Source organism: Zalophus californianus, chromosome 12, assembly GCF_009762305.2.
Source record: "Zalophus californianus isolate mZalCal1 chromosome 12, mZalCal1.pri.v2, whole genome shotgun sequence".
Classification (NCBI taxonomy): domain Eukaryota; kingdom Metazoa; phylum Chordata; class Mammalia; order Carnivora; family Otariidae; genus Zalophus; species Zalophus californianus.
Genome location: NC_045606.1, coordinates 91,807,748 through 91,824,880, shown reverse-complemented (window position 1 = coordinate 91,824,880; position 17,133 = coordinate 91,807,748). Strand labels below are relative to the sequence as shown.

The 17,133-nt window shown below is 52.8% G+C and overlaps 1 protein-coding gene across 2 annotated transcripts in view; it reads left to right on the top strand.

The window, feature by feature from the left end:
* The first annotated feature begins 493 nt into the window (after positions 1-493).
* The window catches only part of KLRG2 (killer cell lectin like receptor G2), a 34,598-nt gene continuing 17,958 nt past the window's right edge, over positions 494-17,133 (top strand). Inside the window, exons 1-5 of one of the 2 annotated variants that reach the window (XM_027574603.1) lie at positions 494-1,337; positions 6,653-6,754; positions 7,393-7,538; positions 14,168-14,271; positions 14,780-15,448. In XM_027574603.1, the coding sequence (XP_027430404.1) occupies positions 581-1,337; positions 6,653-6,754; positions 7,393-7,538; positions 14,168-14,271; positions 14,780-14,900 (1,230 nt within the window). In that variant the 5' untranslated portion in view covers positions 494-580 and the 3' untranslated portion in view covers positions 14,901-15,448. The remainder of the gene's footprint in view (positions 1,338-6,652; positions 6,755-7,392; positions 7,539-14,167; positions 14,272-14,779; positions 15,449-17,133) is intronic. The other variant, XM_027574604.2, reaches the window with a different exon arrangement.

The following is a 17,133-nucleotide window of genomic DNA, read 5'->3' as shown; positions in this document are numbered from 1 at the left end:
GGTAGTAGGAGTCATGCCTCCAGAGTGGCTGTCCCTGGCCTGGGACTTCCGCTGTAGGGACGTCCACTCAAGTGTGGTGCCCCTTCCCCCACTACACTGTCGGGACAACCAGCTCTGCTACTTTTCCTCAGGCCACCCAATTTCCTTTGAACCCGCTGTTTTTTTGAGGTCCCAGGATCTCTTACACACTCGGCCAACCGCTCTCAGCCCAGACTGTAACTCTCAAAATCAGCGCAATGGCAGAGGGCTGTGGGACTGGGGACAAAGAAGAGGAAGGAGTCAGGCGGGGCTCTGGGTTCTCCCTTCTGCCTCTAATTCCAGTTCTTTCTCGGTAACCCAGTGGGCAGGCCCTCCTCGGCTCCTTGCCCCGCAGCCCCGGGGAAGCCTAAGGGGGCGTGGCCAACCGAATCCCAGCCGCAGCCAATCCCAGCGGGGCCCTTCGGGTGGGCGGGGGCAGGGGAGCGTAGCCTGAAAACTTCCGCGACCAGGCTGGACCAATTCCGACGCGGGAGGTGAAGCCCACTCCATACCTGGGCCCAGGTGCGCTCGCTCTGCATCTCTCGGTCGCCCCGCTCACCGGATGCAGCGGGCCCAGGCGGCGTCCGGAGGAGACCCACCCGGGGCCGAGTTCCCAATGGAGCCCTTGGGAAGCCAGGTCGCGGGGCTAGAGCAGCCGCAGGTGCCCGCAGAGGAGCGACGGCTCGAGAGTCCCGAGAGCAGCCCGAGTCTGGCCCGCGCCGTAAAGGAGGCGGCGGGCGCGGGCCAGGACCTCTCCGGCGGGAAGAAGCTGCCCCCGCCTCGCCCGGCGCTCCTGCGGCTCCCGGCCCCCAGCCTCGGCTACGGCGCCTTCCGCCGCCAGGCCTCCGCCGGCTCCGAGCCGCCGTCGCCCGGCCCCACCGCGGCCGAGCAGTTCCGGGCCGGCGAGGCGCCGGGGGCCGAGCTGGCGCCGGGGGAGCCGCCGCAGGGCACCTGGGCCCCGGTGGAACTGCAGGTGGACGTGCGCGTCAAGTCCGTGGGCGTGGCGGGTGGCAGCCGCGCGCCCTCGCCGGCGCCGTCCCCGCGCTTCCTCACCGTGCCGGTGCCCGAGTCCCCGGCCTTCTCCCGCCACGCCTTTCCCGCCCTCCCGCTCCTGCCGCGGACCCCCGCCCGGCCAGAGCGCGGCCTCGACGCCGAGGGCCGGGCGAGCCCCGCCGACGGGCGCTCGGAGCCCCCGGGCTCCCCCACGTGCCGCGGCCGCTGCAGGGCCCTGGGGCTGGAGAAGGAGGAGGACGCCGCGCTGCTGCACCGCGCCGAGACGGGCGGCGACGAGAAGCTGCCCCGGGCCATAAAGCTCATAGGTAAGCCCGCGCGGCCGGGCAGGGGGCGACGCCGCCTGAGCGCAACCCCCGCCTCCCCCCAGCCACCCAGCGCCGGGCCACTGCGGCGGAGGGCCGAGGGGACCCCGACCACCGCCCCGCTGCCCCGGCCCCACCTGTCCCGTCCCGCCTCGGATCGGTCACAGTCGGGGCTAGGTAATTGGACTGCATTTGTTTGCAGTGAAAGAGTAAAACCTTGCTACCACCACTCCGCCGCCCCACCGCTAGAACTTCCACATTCCCTCGGCGTGTGCGCGGCATGGTTGGGAAGTAGAGGTGGGACCACTTCCAGGAGAGGGGAAGCCTTCCAGGATCACCTGACGGTGGTGGCAGCCCCAGCGAGAACCGGGTCTCCCGACCCAGGCTCCCTCCCTCTTTCCCTCCACGTATGTTGAGGAGCATTTGGCCCCAAACACTCCCCCGTTCAGCAGCTATTGCGTGGGGACTAGGGACCAGACTGCTGGGGGCGGTGTGTAGGGGAGGGGGTCCGTTTGAGGGATGGGGTGTTTGGCAGGGGACAAGAAGGAGGCTGGAGGGGGCCTGGGTGGCTCATTCCGTTATGGCTCTGACTCTTGATTTCAGCTCAGGTCATGATCTCAGGGTGGTGAGATTGAGCCCCTCCCGAGCTCTGTGACCGTAGTGGAGCCTGCCTCTCCCTCTGCCCCCCCCTTAAAAAAAAAAGATATAAACAATCCTGGACAAGGAGCCAGGAGGGAGTGGTTGGTGAGCTTGGGGGCATGGGAAAGCTTCCTGGAGTAAGCGTTGAAAAGTGAGTAGGATTTGGGGGTGGCAAAGGCCCCTTCTAACTGGAAAGTTCGGGAGGCAGAGTGCCAAAGGCTTGGCCAGGATAGAGGAAGACCAGGCCAACTAGACAGGCCCCAAAGCCCCGGGGTCTCTGCCACATCTTGGTCTTGGGTAGAGTTCAGGGACACAAATCACTCGGGCTTTTGCAGAGTTTGGTGTGAGCACATTTTCTGAATGATGGTATATTGTCTTTTTTTTTTTTTTAGACTGGGGAGGGGCAGAGGGAGAGGGAGAGAGAATCTTAAGCAGGCTCCAGGCGCAGTGTGGAGCCCCACACGGGGCTCGATCTCACAACCTTGAGGTCATGACCTGAGCCAAAATCAAGAGTCAGCTGCTTAACCCACCGAGGCACCCAGGCGCCCCAAAGATGTATTTCCTATCATATCACTGCCGTAACAAATTGCAACAAACTTAGTGGTTTAAAACAACCCAAATTTATTATCTTACTGTTCTGTGGGTCAGAAGTTTGATGTGGGCTCACTGGACTAAAGTCGAGCTGTCAGCAGCACTGTGTTCCTTCCTGGGGGCTCTAGGGGAGATGCTATTTCCTTGCCTTTTGTAGCTAGAGTCTGATTCCTTAGTTCATGCCCCTCGGAATATTCAAAGCCAGCAAGCAATGTTTGGCTGATTCCTTCTGCTGCCCTCTCTGACTCTCTTGTTCTGCCTTCCTCTTGTTTCTAAGGACCCTTGTGTTTACGTTGGGCCTACCCAGAAAATCTAGGAAAATCTCCTCATCTTAAGGTCAGCTGATAAGCAACCTTAATTCCAACCAAAACCTTAAATGCCCTTTGCCATGTAACCTAACTTATTCACAGTTTCCAGGGACTAAGACATGGGCATCTTTGGGGTGGGGGTAGGGGGGCATTATTCTCTCTACCACAGTGGGTCTACAGCTTTTTGTCAGATTAATTAAAGAGTCTAGGACTAAAAAAAGTATAAATACAGGTCACCCTGGAATGGAACCAGGAGGGGTGTGGGCAGGGAGAACTCAAGCTGAGAGTGAGAACAGAGGCTAGGGGAGGAGGTGTCTTTTGGAGAAGATGGGGTGGCCTAGGAACTCCAGAGGTAGTTAGAATTTTGGTGGGCTGGGCAGGAAGAATGTACTCAGTGCTGGGTGCCTGGAGGAAATGGGGCCCTGAAGGGTGATGCCCAGTACGGTCAGGCCCAGCTGGAGGAGCAGGGGCGTTTGTAATAGCTTTACCTGAAAAAATGATACAAAAGCGGACTCTCATTGGCACGAGCCCCATGAGTCAGTCCTATGCTGAGTTTTGTATTTGGAAGTTTTTTTTTTTTAAGACTCCCCCCCCCCCAATTTGAATAACCTTTAAGTCCCACAAAACCTGGTTCCACCGCAGGCCACCAGATCTGACTAGGAGGAAGCAGACAGTGTTTCAGCTGCGGGTAGGAAATGTGGCAAAGTAAGATGGACTCACAGTTCGAGAGTAAACAGACTGTAACATCAGAGATGTCATTCCAAGATTGGGAAAGGAAATCGGGTGGAAGCTAGAGAGTGGGGCCGAAGGGAAGGTGCTGGAAAGAAAGGGAATGTATGTTATTATTGCCATGTGGGACTGGGTGTGTTTGCAGACAGGAGAGAATTCAATTTAAGGGCATCCAGAATTGGAAGTGGGGTAAAGACGGGTTTAGAGGGGACTTTAGCTTTATGTGTGTTTTCATTTTTTTGTAAGGAGAATGTTTTGGGTTACCTGTGTAATTAGGAATTGCTTTGGAGGGGCACCTGGGTGGCTCAGCTGGTTATGGGTCTGCCTTTCGCTCAGGTCATGACCTCAGGGTCCTGGGATCTAGCCCCACATCTTAGCAGCAGCAGCAGCAGCAGCATCAACATCATCGGACTCCCTGCTCAGCAGGGAGTCTGCTTTTCCCTCTCCCTCTGCATCTCCCCTCCCCCATGCCGCCTCGGTCTCCCTCTCTTTCTCAAATAAATAGCTAAAATCTTAAAAAAATAAAATAAAAGGGGGAATTACTTTGGAAAGGGGGTAGGCAGGACTTCCTCTGGAAGTTTAGGAGGACGCTGGCTCTGTGGGGGGCCATTCCCAAGGTCAGCCGTGCAGCCCTGAGTGGAAGGTATGTGGGCCTGTGTAACCTGTTCTATTTCTTTTATGCATTCTTTTCTGAAAGGCCAGAGCATGCGGTCACGGTAGTTACATTGACAGAGGTGATTGGTAGATTTTTCCTTTTCTTCTCCAAGCTTTTTAGTTCTGCTTTTATTTTAAGACTCTCCATTTATATGTATCTTTTATTCCAAGCTTATTCAAATCACTTTTTTTTGGTAACAGCTTCATCGAGTTATAACAGCTTCATCGAGTTACAATTCACATAACCGCACACTCCAGCCACTTCAAGCATACAATCCGGTGGTCTTTAGTACATTCCTAGAGGTGCACAACCATCACCACAGTTGGTTTTAGCATATTTTTAACACCCTAAAAAGAAATGCTGTGTCTTTTAGCTTTCAACCCCCCAGGCTCCCCCAGGCCACCACTGATCCACTTTCTGTCCCTGTGGGTTTGCCTATTCCAGACATTTCATAAATGGACTCATGAGTCCTTCTGGGACAAGCTTTCACTTAGCAGCACAAAGTTCTCCGTGTTCAGCCACTGCCCAACACGCATCAGCACTTCCTATCTTTTGTGGCTGAATATTCTGCTGTATGGATATACTACATTTTGTTTATCCATTTATCAGTTGATGAAAATTTGGGTCAAATCCCTTTAAGAAGCAGATTATGTAATTTAAAAAAAAAAGCCAACTCCAAAAAGGTCACAGATGGAATGTGACTCTTGTGTATGTCGGTGTAACACACTGCCCTTTTCAGTCTTTGAAGCAAGTGTTTTTTTCCTAATGGAAATGGGAAATCAAGGACTTCAAAAGTGCTTTTAAAGTTGAGTTATGATTGAAAACGTTTTATGAAAAATCTTGAAAATGTGTCCCAACTTTCTCTGTGTATGTGTTGTGTGCATTCATATGGAGGTATATATGAATACGCATGTGGTTTTAAAAACGAATTAGTCTTTTCAAAATACTAAATATTTGCTGGAGAATTAACCTCTGCTGTTTCAGGTTTTGGCAAAAATATGACGATTGCGTTCTTGGGACCCTTACGCCGGGTATGTGGCATTCCCAGCTCTTGGCCCTCCTCCAACACATGGCAGCCAAGTGTCTGGGAAGTTTATTTTTTAAATTTTTAAAAAAAGATTTCATTTATTTGAGGGAGAGAGCACAAGCCAGGAGGAGTGGCAGAGGGAGAGGGAGAAGCAGGCTCCCCGCCGAGCAGGGAGCCAACAAGGGGCTCGAGCCCAGGACCCCGGAATCATGACCTGAGCCGAAGGCAGACGCTTAACTGACTGAGCCACCCCGGCGCCCCTGGGGAGTTTAAATTGAACCTGCATCTAAAGAGAGGCCTCTTTTGTGTTAATTGATTTCATGCTTCTGTGTCCAGGCAGAGATCAAATTCAGGAGTGCTCAGTTATTTTAGATGTTTCCAGGTGGAAATCCGCTTACAACTGCCGATGGCCGTGATTAACCATTTACTGTGTTTTCTTCTCCCCGTTTTCCCCTTTGGCCTCCCCGGTCACTCCGTCACCAGGGCAGCATCTGACATTCGAACACGTTCTCTTTCTCTCAGCCTCTGCCGCCGCCTTTTCTTCTGCCCGGCTCCGTCTTGTGAGTTCCTTTCCCCCCCTGAAGCCTCCCTCCAGCTATCGGGCTCACGCCTGTGTCCTACTCTCCCGCCTGCAAAGCACGCCCTGCACGGCGCTTCACTAGCGGCCTCCGGTGACCTGGAGAGATAGAAGAGGCAGGTGATTGCACGGTCAAAATGGGAAGACACCTTGGGGCGCCGGGGTGGCTCAGTCGTTAAGCGTCTGCCTTCGACTCAGGTCAGGATCCCGGGGTCCTGAGATCGAGCCCCGCATCGGGCTCCCTGCTCCGCGGGAAGCCCGCTTCTCCCTCTCCCGCTCCCCCCGCTTGTGGTCCCTCTCTCGCTGTGTCTCTCTCTGTCAAATAAATAAAATCTTAAAAAAAAAAAAAAAGGAAAACACCATGGGGGGGGTGGCGCCCATGGAGGCCAGACTTGAACCCAGGTCTGTCGAAGCTGAAATGGAGCCCACATCCCTCTCTTGTTTGGAGGAGTAGCTCCTGGTACCCTTAGCTTTGTAAGCGCAGACGTCTGGCCCTGGTCTCGGTGGTATTTGTGCCCTGTGTCTCATGCACATTCAGTGCTCAACAAATGGTTGTCAGCCAGTCATCTGTTCTCTTTCTTGAACGAACTCTTAGGTCTTCTAGTAATTTAAGAAGCAGAATATCTTCTAGCATTTTTCTCCCAAAGAGAAGTCCTAACCTGAAGTGTTTTTTTGTGGTGTCTTGGGCCAAAGGGGGTGGGGTGCTGGTGTGTGAGTCAGTGTGGCTCCGAGTTGGGTGTGGTTTGGATTGGCTCCTTCTAACCCGTCTCTCCTGGTTGTCCCTTCCCCCAGGGCTCCCTCTGTACATGAAGTCCCTGCGCTGGGCCCTGGCGGTCATGGCTGTGTTTCTGGCCGTGTCCGCAGTTGCCATCGTGGCTCTGGCTTCTAGAGCAGGTATGGTGCCTCCTCCCGGTCCCCTCTCCTCCTCTGTCCACCACCAGGGCATCTAGTCCTTACAGCAGCTTTGTGAGAATTAGAAGAAGACATCCCCACTGGACAGATGCCACACAAAGACACTGGGCTTGTTGAGCAGAGAGAGGGACAAAGAGCTCCTGCCTCCCTCTGGACACAGCCTGTGCTCTAACAAGCAGGGGGTTGACAGCTCCCACCTGGGGGCGCTCCGTGCACTGCACAAACTCTACAGCCTTCCTGGGGCCCTGCCACCCTGCTTGCTGTCCCAAGGCTTGCCAGTTCCATGCTCCAGATTTGCCCCCTCACTCAAAACGGTGGCTAGATTTTGATTTTTTTTTTGTTTATTTATTCATTATTTTTTTTTTTTAGAGATTTTTATTTATTTGAGAGAGAGAAAACCAGAGAGACAACATAAGCAGGGGGAGCAGCAGAGGGAGAGGGAGAAACAGGCTCCCCACTGAGCAGGGAGCCCAAGGTGGGGCTCGATCCCAGGACCCTGGGATCATGACCTGAGCTGAAGGCAGATGCTTAACAGACTGAGCCCCCCAGGCGCCCTAGATTTTGATTTTTTTTTTAACATGCATACATTCAGTTCTTTATAGTGGTCTCTGTGCTTGCAGGGATCAGGTGCCGGCCATGCCCCCAGGGCTGGATGTGGTCCGAGGAGCACTGCTACTACGTCTCTACCGAAGCTCAGGCCTGGGAGGCCAGCCAGGCGTTCTGCTCAGCTCACCAGGCTACCCTCCCACTGCTGAGCCACACACAGGTGAGAAGGAGGCGGTGCGCTGTGGAAAGATGTAGGTATCATTACAGATCACAGATTCCTAGCGAAGATCTAGTCCATCTCTACATTACAGAGAGAATCACCAAAGCCTGGGGAAATAACGTGACATGCAGGAGGACCAGACATCAGGGTTCCAAGGTCTTCAACTTACCCTTCATTCTGAGTGGAGGCGGAGCTGGGAAGAGGGAAGCAGGGATGCTCTGGCCAAGCAGTTAACTGTGAGCGTTCCTTTCCTCAGTGATTCCATAAGTATTTGTCGAGCACCTACACTGTGTTTGGCACTGGGGATTCTAGGATGACCCAGAAAACCCAGCCCCCACCTTTACACGGCTAACAGAGCAGTGAGTGTGGCAGACGTTAATCAAGAAACCACAGAAATAGGTGTTTAATCACTATATTGATCTGTCCTGTGGAGGGAAGGTGCACAGTGCTCAAGGTATAGGTTGTCTTGGAATCTTGTCTCCATTGCTTCTTTCCTATGTGGGGTCCCTGTTTCCTTTATCTCAAGACTTTTTCTTGGTTTATAGCCTTTTCTTGGTGGAGTACACACGCTGTAAATTTCCTGGGAAAAAAGTGCATGCCTGGTAAATTTCTTGAGACCTGTCATGTCTGAAGATATTTTATTCTAACCTTATTTGACTGATAGCTTGGCTGGGTATAGAATTCTAGGGTGGAAATAGTTGTCCCCCAGAATTGTGCTGCTTTTGCTCCATTACCTTCCAGTGTTCAGTCTTACCATTTAATAAGTCTGATTTCTGATCCTTTTATGTGACTCCCCCACCCCTCCCCAAATTTCAGGGCCTTTATCTTTGTTCTCCCTCTGTCCTGAAATTGAACAGTCTTATCCCTTTGTCGGTGTTTTTCTTCATTTTTATTTCTGTTGCCTTATTTGTAATTTTGAGAACTCTTTTTTGGTTCTTCAAATGTCCTTTTTTTGTGGTGTCCTGTTTGTTTCAAGGATGCAGTATCTTCTCTTATCTCATTATAAATATTTATTTGAGAGCAAGAGAGTGAGAGCATATGCACACAGAGGGAGAGGGAGAAGCAGACTCCCTGCTGAGCAGGGAGCCCGACGTGGGACTCGATGCCAGGACCTGTCCTGGGATCATGACCCGAGCCGAAGGCATGCCCTTAACCCATGGAACCACCCAGGTGCCCCTCTCTTACCTCATTACCGATCGTAGTTGTATCTAACTTTGTCTTTGAAATTTGTTCTGCTCCCTGTATCATGTCTGTTTTTTCTGCAAGTACCTTTTATTCTATGTACTGAGTTGTTGTGAGTTGGTTTTTTTTTGTCTTTTCATGTTAGAAAATTTCCTAAAATGTCTGATGATCCTTAGCTGTCATAATTAAGAGTCAGGCACTAAAGAACAGATTGGAAGCTCTGTGTTAGGGTGGAGGTGAGGGGATGCATTGGGCTTTTTTAGAGGCAGGCTTTGCAATGGGGACATCAGGCTGGGGCTCAACTTTTCTTTTTTCTTTCTTTTTTTTTTTTTTTTAAGTGAATGCTGGGATGTCAGCATTCCAGGAGCAGTGGGGAAAGGGAACCAAGGTTTCACTTGTAAGAACGTAGCACTTAATCCCTCCCCTTTTCTAGCGTAAGTACCTCCAACCCTCAGCCAGACCTGATGCTCTGGATACCCCGGTCCCCTGTGGTTTATTTCTCAAAGTTCTACTGGTGATCTGCTGTATTGGGAGGGGTGAGTGGATTTTGTGGGAAGGGGTAGGAGAGAGGCATTCACTGCTTCTTTTTAGGACTTTTAACCAGAACTTCTTCTCCAGGCCCCTCTTCCCGTACCTTGGCCTCCAGAAGGAACTGTTGCCTCTAATCATTGAGCATTTGGGGGCTTCTCAATTCCAACTGGCGTCTTTCTCAGCTTCCTCTCACTCAACCTTTTCCTTGAAAAACCACAGGGCTTTCTTGGGTCTGCTCAGCCAGTTACAGCTGTCCAGCTACCCAAGTTTTGTTGACATTTCTCATGTGCTATCATTTCCCGTTCTTATCTCTTATTTTCCCCTTCTGTTATCATTTCAGAAAATTCCTTTCTATTCCTTTTTTTTTTTTTAAGATTGTATTTATTTGACAGAGAGAAACACAGCGAGAGAGGGAACACAAGCAGGGGGAGTGGGAGAGGGAGAAGCAGGCTTCCCGCTGAGCAGGGAGCCTGATGCGGGGCTCGATCCCAGGACCCTGGGATCATGACCTGAGCCGAAGGCCGACTGAGCCACCCAGGCGCCCTCTAGTCCTATTTTATTAAGAGTTTTAAACCTGAATGAGTTTCACTTCATTGGATGCTTTTTTGTGTGTCTATTGAGATGATACCTTTTTGTTTACTCCCTGAATCTCTTTTTTGTGAATTACATTATTTGTTTTTGTTTTTTTTTTAATATTCTAGGCCTCTTGCAGTAGTTTACTTAGCCATGATTTTTTCTTCCCCAGGACTTCTGGATTTGACTTCTTAATATTTTACTTAAGGGCGCCTGGGTGGCTCAGTCGTTGAGCGTTTGCCTTCGGCTCAGGTCGTGATCCCAGCGTCCCAGGATCGAGTCCCACATCGGGCTCCCTGCTCGACGGGAAGCCTGCTTCTCCCTCTCCCACTCCCCCTGCTTGTGTTCCTGCTCTCGCTCTCTCTCTCTCTGTCAAATAAATAAATTTTAAAAATCTTTTAAAAAAATATTTTACTTAAGATTTCTCATATGTGACCCTTTGTTTTCTTGAACTGTTCCTGCCCAGTCCTGACCCCAAAGCTATTCTGCACCGTACAACAGGGTCCCTGCCTTTCTCTTTCTCTCTGGGAGAGTTCCCTGGAGGTGGATATAAAACTGTGCTGGAGAAAGTTATTTTACAGTGGGTTATTTTATCACCAGGAATAACACTTAAAGTTTCAAAAAACATGGAGAAATGAAAAAGATACAATGTAGATGGGAAAACACCAAATCTGGGATCTCAGTATGGTAAAAAGATAGATGCAAAGAAAAAACACAGAAAGGAAATATGTATGCTCCTTATTCTAATCGTGGTTACCACTAGGGACAAGGTTACGAGTGATTTTTTTTTCTTCTTCTTCCTTAAAGTTTTAATTTTTTTTTAAATTTTCTTAATGTTCTGCTAATAACGTGTGCTGTGTATAACTGGGAGGAAATGCCAGGGGAAGAAGATCAGTATATAAAGGTTTTGCCAGGGGCCTGGGCCAGGCCTGGAGTTCTTACATTTGTCAGATAAGAATAGGCTGTGCTGAGGAACCTTCCCTTGTGGAATCTGCAAAATGAAGAACAGTGGGAACGGGAACAGAGGTGGGTCCCTTGACAGCGGTGGAGCTGGGGGAGGGGGCCGAGCCTGCCAGGGACCCACCGAGCCCAGCATGTGTCCTCAGAAAGCCTGCCTCTGCCCTGCAACCTCTGGGTACACAGGTTCAGTTCAGCATGACCCCAGCCCTCTGAGCAAAAACCTCCCTGTGGCTGGTGTGTCCTCCAAGGGGGAGATGGGCTTACACCATCCAAACTGCAAGCTTGGGATAAAGAATTCTTGTAGAACTAAGCATACAGGATCAATTATTTGAAACATAAGTAAGTACAGAAAAGCCTGGGTAAGCAACTTGCAAAAGAACCGAGAATTTGGGTCCCAGGCAGTTAAATTCTGGACCGTGATGGCTGGGGAGCTCTGGCATCCTGAGCTCTGGACGAGGGCCAGAAGCTCCAGGAGGCACTGGGGCGGGGGGCAGTGATGTAGAGCTGGAGACAGGCTGGCAGAGGCAGTGGGCAAAGGCCAGGCTCCAGGAGCTGGGACGCACACACCCAGGGACATAACCTGTGGTGCCAGTGGTACACGGAGCCCTCGGAGAAGCAAGTCTCATCCTCCCCAAAAGCTGGGTTTGCTCATGGTTAGAGAAAAGGGAGAAAGTTTAAGCGCTGTCTGCGCCCTTGGTTTCAGCACAGCTGTGTTTCCTAGGGTGCAGGGAGCACCAAGGACACACAGGGACTGTCAGCCACACAGGCTGACTGCAGAAAGGTGGAAAAAACACGAAGAAAGACCCATCCTGGGGTTAAGACAATTAACTAATCGGAGCATTTGAATACGAAAGCGGAAATGTAGGAAGGCAGAGAGCAGAGCGAGGCTGGTGGGGGGGGCGGGTGTGTGTGTGAATGCGCACCAGGTCTCCCCCGAGGGAGATGGGGGCCAAATGGTGACACAGCAGTGTGAATGACCACAATGCCACCAACCTGGACGCTTGAAAATGGTGAAAACGCTAAATTCCGTGATACGTGATACGATGTTACCACTTTGAAAAAAGACATGCTTGAGGGCAGAGCAGGTAATTTACCTCCGTTTTAAGATGCCAAATGTGGGATTTCAAGTACATTCCGCTCGGGCTACCGTCCCCACGCGGCCTGACATTGGTGGCGAAGTTGGAGGAGCACCTGCGGGAGGCCGTGGAGGCCCCGGGACGGCGGCGGTGGCACGACAGCACAGTTCTTTGAACCATAGATGATTTGCGAGTTTCTGGAATTTTTGTCTCTGGATGATGCTAGCGGTGAGAACAAGTGAACAGAGTCAGAGCTGCGAGGAAGGAAGGGTGGAAAGGAGAGGGCGGGCAGGGACAGGCCACGCCGCTGTCATGGGAGGCCCGGAGGTGGAAGCGAGGGACAGCCGGGTGGCCTGGGGCCAGGACTGAGGGCAGGGGCCCCTCGGCGGTGCTGGGAACATCAGATGAGGTCCCCTGTGTTGGGGGCTGCGTTTGCACACCACCCGGCCGAGCGTGGACTCTGTGCCCTTGGCTTTGTACAGATCCTCTCGGGCCTCCGTACGGATGCCCCCCCCCCCCCCCCCGTTTCAGAGGCCCATACTGAAGCTCTGAAAGGTTGGGTACTTGCCTAAGGCCCCACACACCCGAAATTTGACTAGGGGGTGTCCCGGCCCTGGGAAAAGCCCCACGCCCCAGTGTGCCTTCCCTAACCAGCTGCCGCCCGCTCCCAGGAAGGGGGTGCCGGCCGCAGGAGCCCCCCCTGCTGCAGCCAGTGCCCAGCGCAGCTCTGCCCTCTGACTCACCTGCCAGCCGCCGCCTCACCACAGCTCCCTGCCCAGCCCTGCTGGCGGACCCCAGCCCGGGCCCCGGCCGACATGCGGCCATGTGTGTGCCTTCCCTGTCCTCGCCGCGGTCACCGTCCCAGGTAGGAAAGCGACAGGCCGTGCACCAAGCTCCAGAGTCCGGCTCCGGCGGCCCGGGGGCAGGAGCTCACCTTGGAGGCGGTGGGCACGCAGCGTCCCTATAGGACGTGGCTTTTACACTGAGACCCAGAGGACCACTAGGAATGGCACCAAGGGGACGGTCATTACGCTCGTGCTTGCTTTCTCGTTCTTTCTTTCTCGTGCTAACCCTGGTTACGTATTAACCAGGGTTAAATACGGAGCTTCTGGCTTCCTCAACTTAAGTTTTCTAGGGAAGAGCTGGGCATACATTAAACTCACATAGGACAGTCTCCTAATTTTCCCTCATGAATAGAGGCTTCTGGATGTTGTGAGCAACGTGTACTTCCTGGTCTGCTTTTCTTCACTCAGTGTGATTTCATAGTGATATTTTCCACGTACTTGGCATCTTGAACAGCATTGTAATTTTCCATCATGTTAATGTCCCATAATGTGCCCAGTTATTTCCTGATTGCTGAGCATTTGGGTGGTTTCCATTTTTTCTAAGTAACACGGTGTTACCTTTGGGTTAGTTCATTTTCTCCCCTTCATGTTCTTGGATTTATTCTCTAAAGTGGAATCACTCATCGGAGTGGTAGGAAGGATGTGACTGTTCATGTGACGTGGCAGCAAGTTAGGTTCTGGAACTGCGCTGGCTTCGCGGCCTCACGCCCGGACTTACAACATTAAAGCATCTTTTCCCAAGCTAACCATTTCTAAATACCATTTTTTCCTTTAGTTAGTTGCTAAAAACAAGATGACGCCAAGGACAAATATGTAAGAGAAAGGTCATCGCTAACAGTTCTCTAACGTACTGTGGTTCTTGTCGTTCCTTGTACATCTGCATTCTTGTGCCAACACGGTTTGTCTTTACTATAAATCGTGCCACAACTCGAAGTCAGCGTTTATACTCACGGTAACCCCTGATGTCCTATAACTTGCCTCTCATGGCTCCACGGTCTTTGTACTTGTCTTTCTTAAAAACATTCTTAATAAGGTTGTGCTGAGCGGATGCGACGTAACTGAGAAGCGCACTGCTGGCCCTCTGCTCCCAGCCACATGGGCCCTGGCCCTCGCCTCTTTGCTACCTGGATGTGCTTTGTCCCCTCAGTACCCATCTTGCACTGCCCGGTGGGGACCAGCGTTAACATGCTCTCTCCCCTTGAGGCCGAGATGGGACCCCCCCCCCATTTCTGGTCCCCAGTGTCTGCCGACCAGCAAGCATCCAATACAGCTTTCCAATTCCTGGTGTTTGGGGAGAGCTGGGTTGAGCTGGGTCCGTTCTCTGGGTTGAGCTGGGTCCGTTCTCTTGGTGAGCTGTGAGCTGGGAACTTGTTGGGGATACGGTGGGGAGGGGGGGCACAGAAGCCCCAGGGGAGCCTTACTAGTGTTGGAAGAAGGGTGACCAGCTGCTTTTCTCCTTCAGGACTTCCTGAGCAGATACCCAGTCACCAAGTACTCCTGGGTGGGGGCCCGGCGAGGCCCCCAGGGCTGGCACTGGATCGACGGGGCCCCACTATCACCCCCGCTGTGAGTGACCATGGGCCTGGGTGGGTGGCCTCTCTGTCCCCAGTATGACCAGAATGACATCACAGTAGACGCCAAAGAAGGGTTGGGGCCTTCCCCTCTGCTGGCACCTCCCCCACTGCTGATCTGGATCCACCGTCTGTCTGTTCCCAGATTCAGCCCCCTGTTCCACCACCAGCCTCGGGTACCTCTTGGGAGACACCCTACCCTCCTTGCCCCACCTGGCTTGGAGCCTTAGTGTCATTTAGTCCCGGTCACCCCATCCCTTGTTTGGGTCTCCACAGCATTCACCCAAGCAGGATCATCACCCTGTTCTGTAGATAAGGGGTGCTGCACAGAGGGGTTTGTGTGGTTCTCCGGAGCTATGGGGCATCCTCGTGACTCCCACCCCAGGGCCCTTTCCAGACTCCCCGGCCCTGTGCAGTGATCAAGCCATACCCATCGGCAGCAGGCACACAGGCCGGCAGGGGCCGTCATCCTGAGCTCTGTCCCCTCTTCTCACCTTCCCCAGACTCCCAGAGGAAGAGGAGGACCAGCCGGATCTCAAGTGTGGGGGCCTGGAGGGAGGCAAGCTGGTAGCTTTGGACTGTGCCTCTCCAAGACCATGGGTCTGCGCCAGGGGGACCAAGTGACTTGGGTTCCGCCCGTCCTGAGACTTGGGGGCATGCAGCCCCCCCAGGGGAAGCCAGGTTGCTGGCTGGGGCAGCCTCTTCCCTGGACCCAGACTTCCGGGTCTCCCTGCTCTGTGCTCAAGGGGCCCTTTCTGAGCCAAGCAGGGACTGGACTTCGGCTCAGGCAGGTGACGTCCAAGGGCGAGGAGGCTTTCTGTGGCCCTTCCAACTTCTGAAGCAGTTCCCTTGGAATGGTTTCTCTAGCATTTTTGAGCCTAGGTTTCTCCCTCATTAAAATGGCCATTTCCCATCCTCTCTGTTACCTGCTTAATCATACCTGCACAGCCCCTCAGTCTTGGAGGACCCGAGGCCTTAGCGATCCCGGTGCTGCCCGGCGCGGTTCTCACCGGAGCGCAGGGCCCGAGCCTCCGCTGGGATGCCACCTCCAGGCGGCTGGGCGCGCGGCCGACACCGCTGACCAACAGCGTCTGGAGGACAGCAAGTGAGGAGTGGTCGCCCCCGGAGGAGGGAAGAGGAGGGTTTCCTTCCGGGCCCCGAGCTGGCAGAGGGTAAGGTTTGCGGTGTGCGGCGCTGGCGGGGCTTCTGAGCAGCTGATGGCCGAGGTGGCAAGATGCAGAGGACGGGACCCCCGAGCCCCCCCGGCCCGGGGAAGGAGAACCAGGGAACTGAAAGGCGTGGGGTCCGAGTGAGGAAGGAAATCAGAATTGTGGGGAGATTCGAGGCAGCTCTTCTGCCGGCAAGTGTGGGGACACCAGCCTGAAGATATCTGTGTTGGGGTTCAGGGAGGGGCCTTCAGGCCAGAGGGAGTGGCCACAGGGAGGGCTGGAGGACTGGTTTAGTCCCTGCAGCCTGTCCAGACCTCTCTCCCAATGACCGGAGACAGTACCTGCATCTTATCTTGGTGCCGGACCCTCGACACAATTGTCCTGGGCCAACCGACCTGCCTCTTTTGGGGCAGGCCATGCATTCAGCTTCCCCTCAAGCAGAAACCTTTACTGGTCCATTCACACCAACAGTTGGTACAGAATGCACGGCCTGGCTGGCAGAAAGGGTGGGGTCCTAAAAGTGCACTTGACAAGCAATAAAAATCTTAGAAACACTCTGGTGTTTCTCATGGCTTTCCTACTCCAACTACAGTTTAACTCCAGAGCTTGGTAACAGGTTCCATTCACACCTCAGAGCCCTACTCAGCAAGGTCCTGAGCCTGGCTCTCTGGCTGCTCCCAGCTCAAGGCCAGGGGCCACAGGTGGGGGACACCCGGGGCACAGGTGGCCAGAGTGGGGCAACTGGTGCCACAGCCTGGAAGACCTAAAGTTTTTAAGCTTCACCTGGTAAGGGGAAGGAGAGTGAACTTTGGATCTACTTGTCCTAAGAAGCTACTAGTTCTTGTCCAAAATAGGCAGACTAAGAAATAGCAGTGTAAGCATATTATTTAGAAATTTGGAGGGGTGCCTTGGTGGCTCAGTAGCTGAGCATCCGACTCTTGGTTTTGGCTCAGGTCATGATCTCCGGGTCGTGAGATCGAGCCCCGCCTCAGGCTCTGCGCTCATTGTGGAGATTCTCTCTCCCTCTTCCTCTGCCCCTCCCCTCCCCCCTCAAATAAATAAATAAAATCTTAAAAAAAAAAAAGAAATATGGAAAAAGTACTAGAAGAAATGGCAAAAATAAAGTGGTTGCCTTCAAACTAACTGATGTGACAAGTGAGAATGGTGGGGAAATACGAACTGAGAAGGGTCCCCAGTGGACTTTCTACGGTGCTGGAAGTGGTCTGGGTCTTGATTTGAACAGAGTCAGGTGGACACATACATAAACATTCATCAAGCTGTACACTTAAAAAAATTTCAGTGTCCCCAGCAGGAATAAGATTATAGAAGGACCGATGTTCTTTGTTTTTTAAATATGCATACTTTAGTATTACTAAAGCCATATTCATGGGGTTTTTTTTGCTTAAGAGCCCGTATTTTTGTACTACTATGATTAAAATAGGAATTAGACTTTTTAAAAAGGTCCACAAGATTCTGACGCACAGCCCAGCTTGAGAATTGCTGGCTTACGAAGTGAGTCCTGTGGCCACCCCTGCTTACAGCCTGTCATTAGTTCCTTCGCTGAGAGGCCTTCTCACAGGTTCCAGCCTGGCCGTCAAAGTGCATCTTTCCCTTTCTGCAAAACAGGCTGGGGAGCTTATGCAGCAGCTTGGTCTGCATGGAATTCTTCCTGAGATACTGCTCTAGTC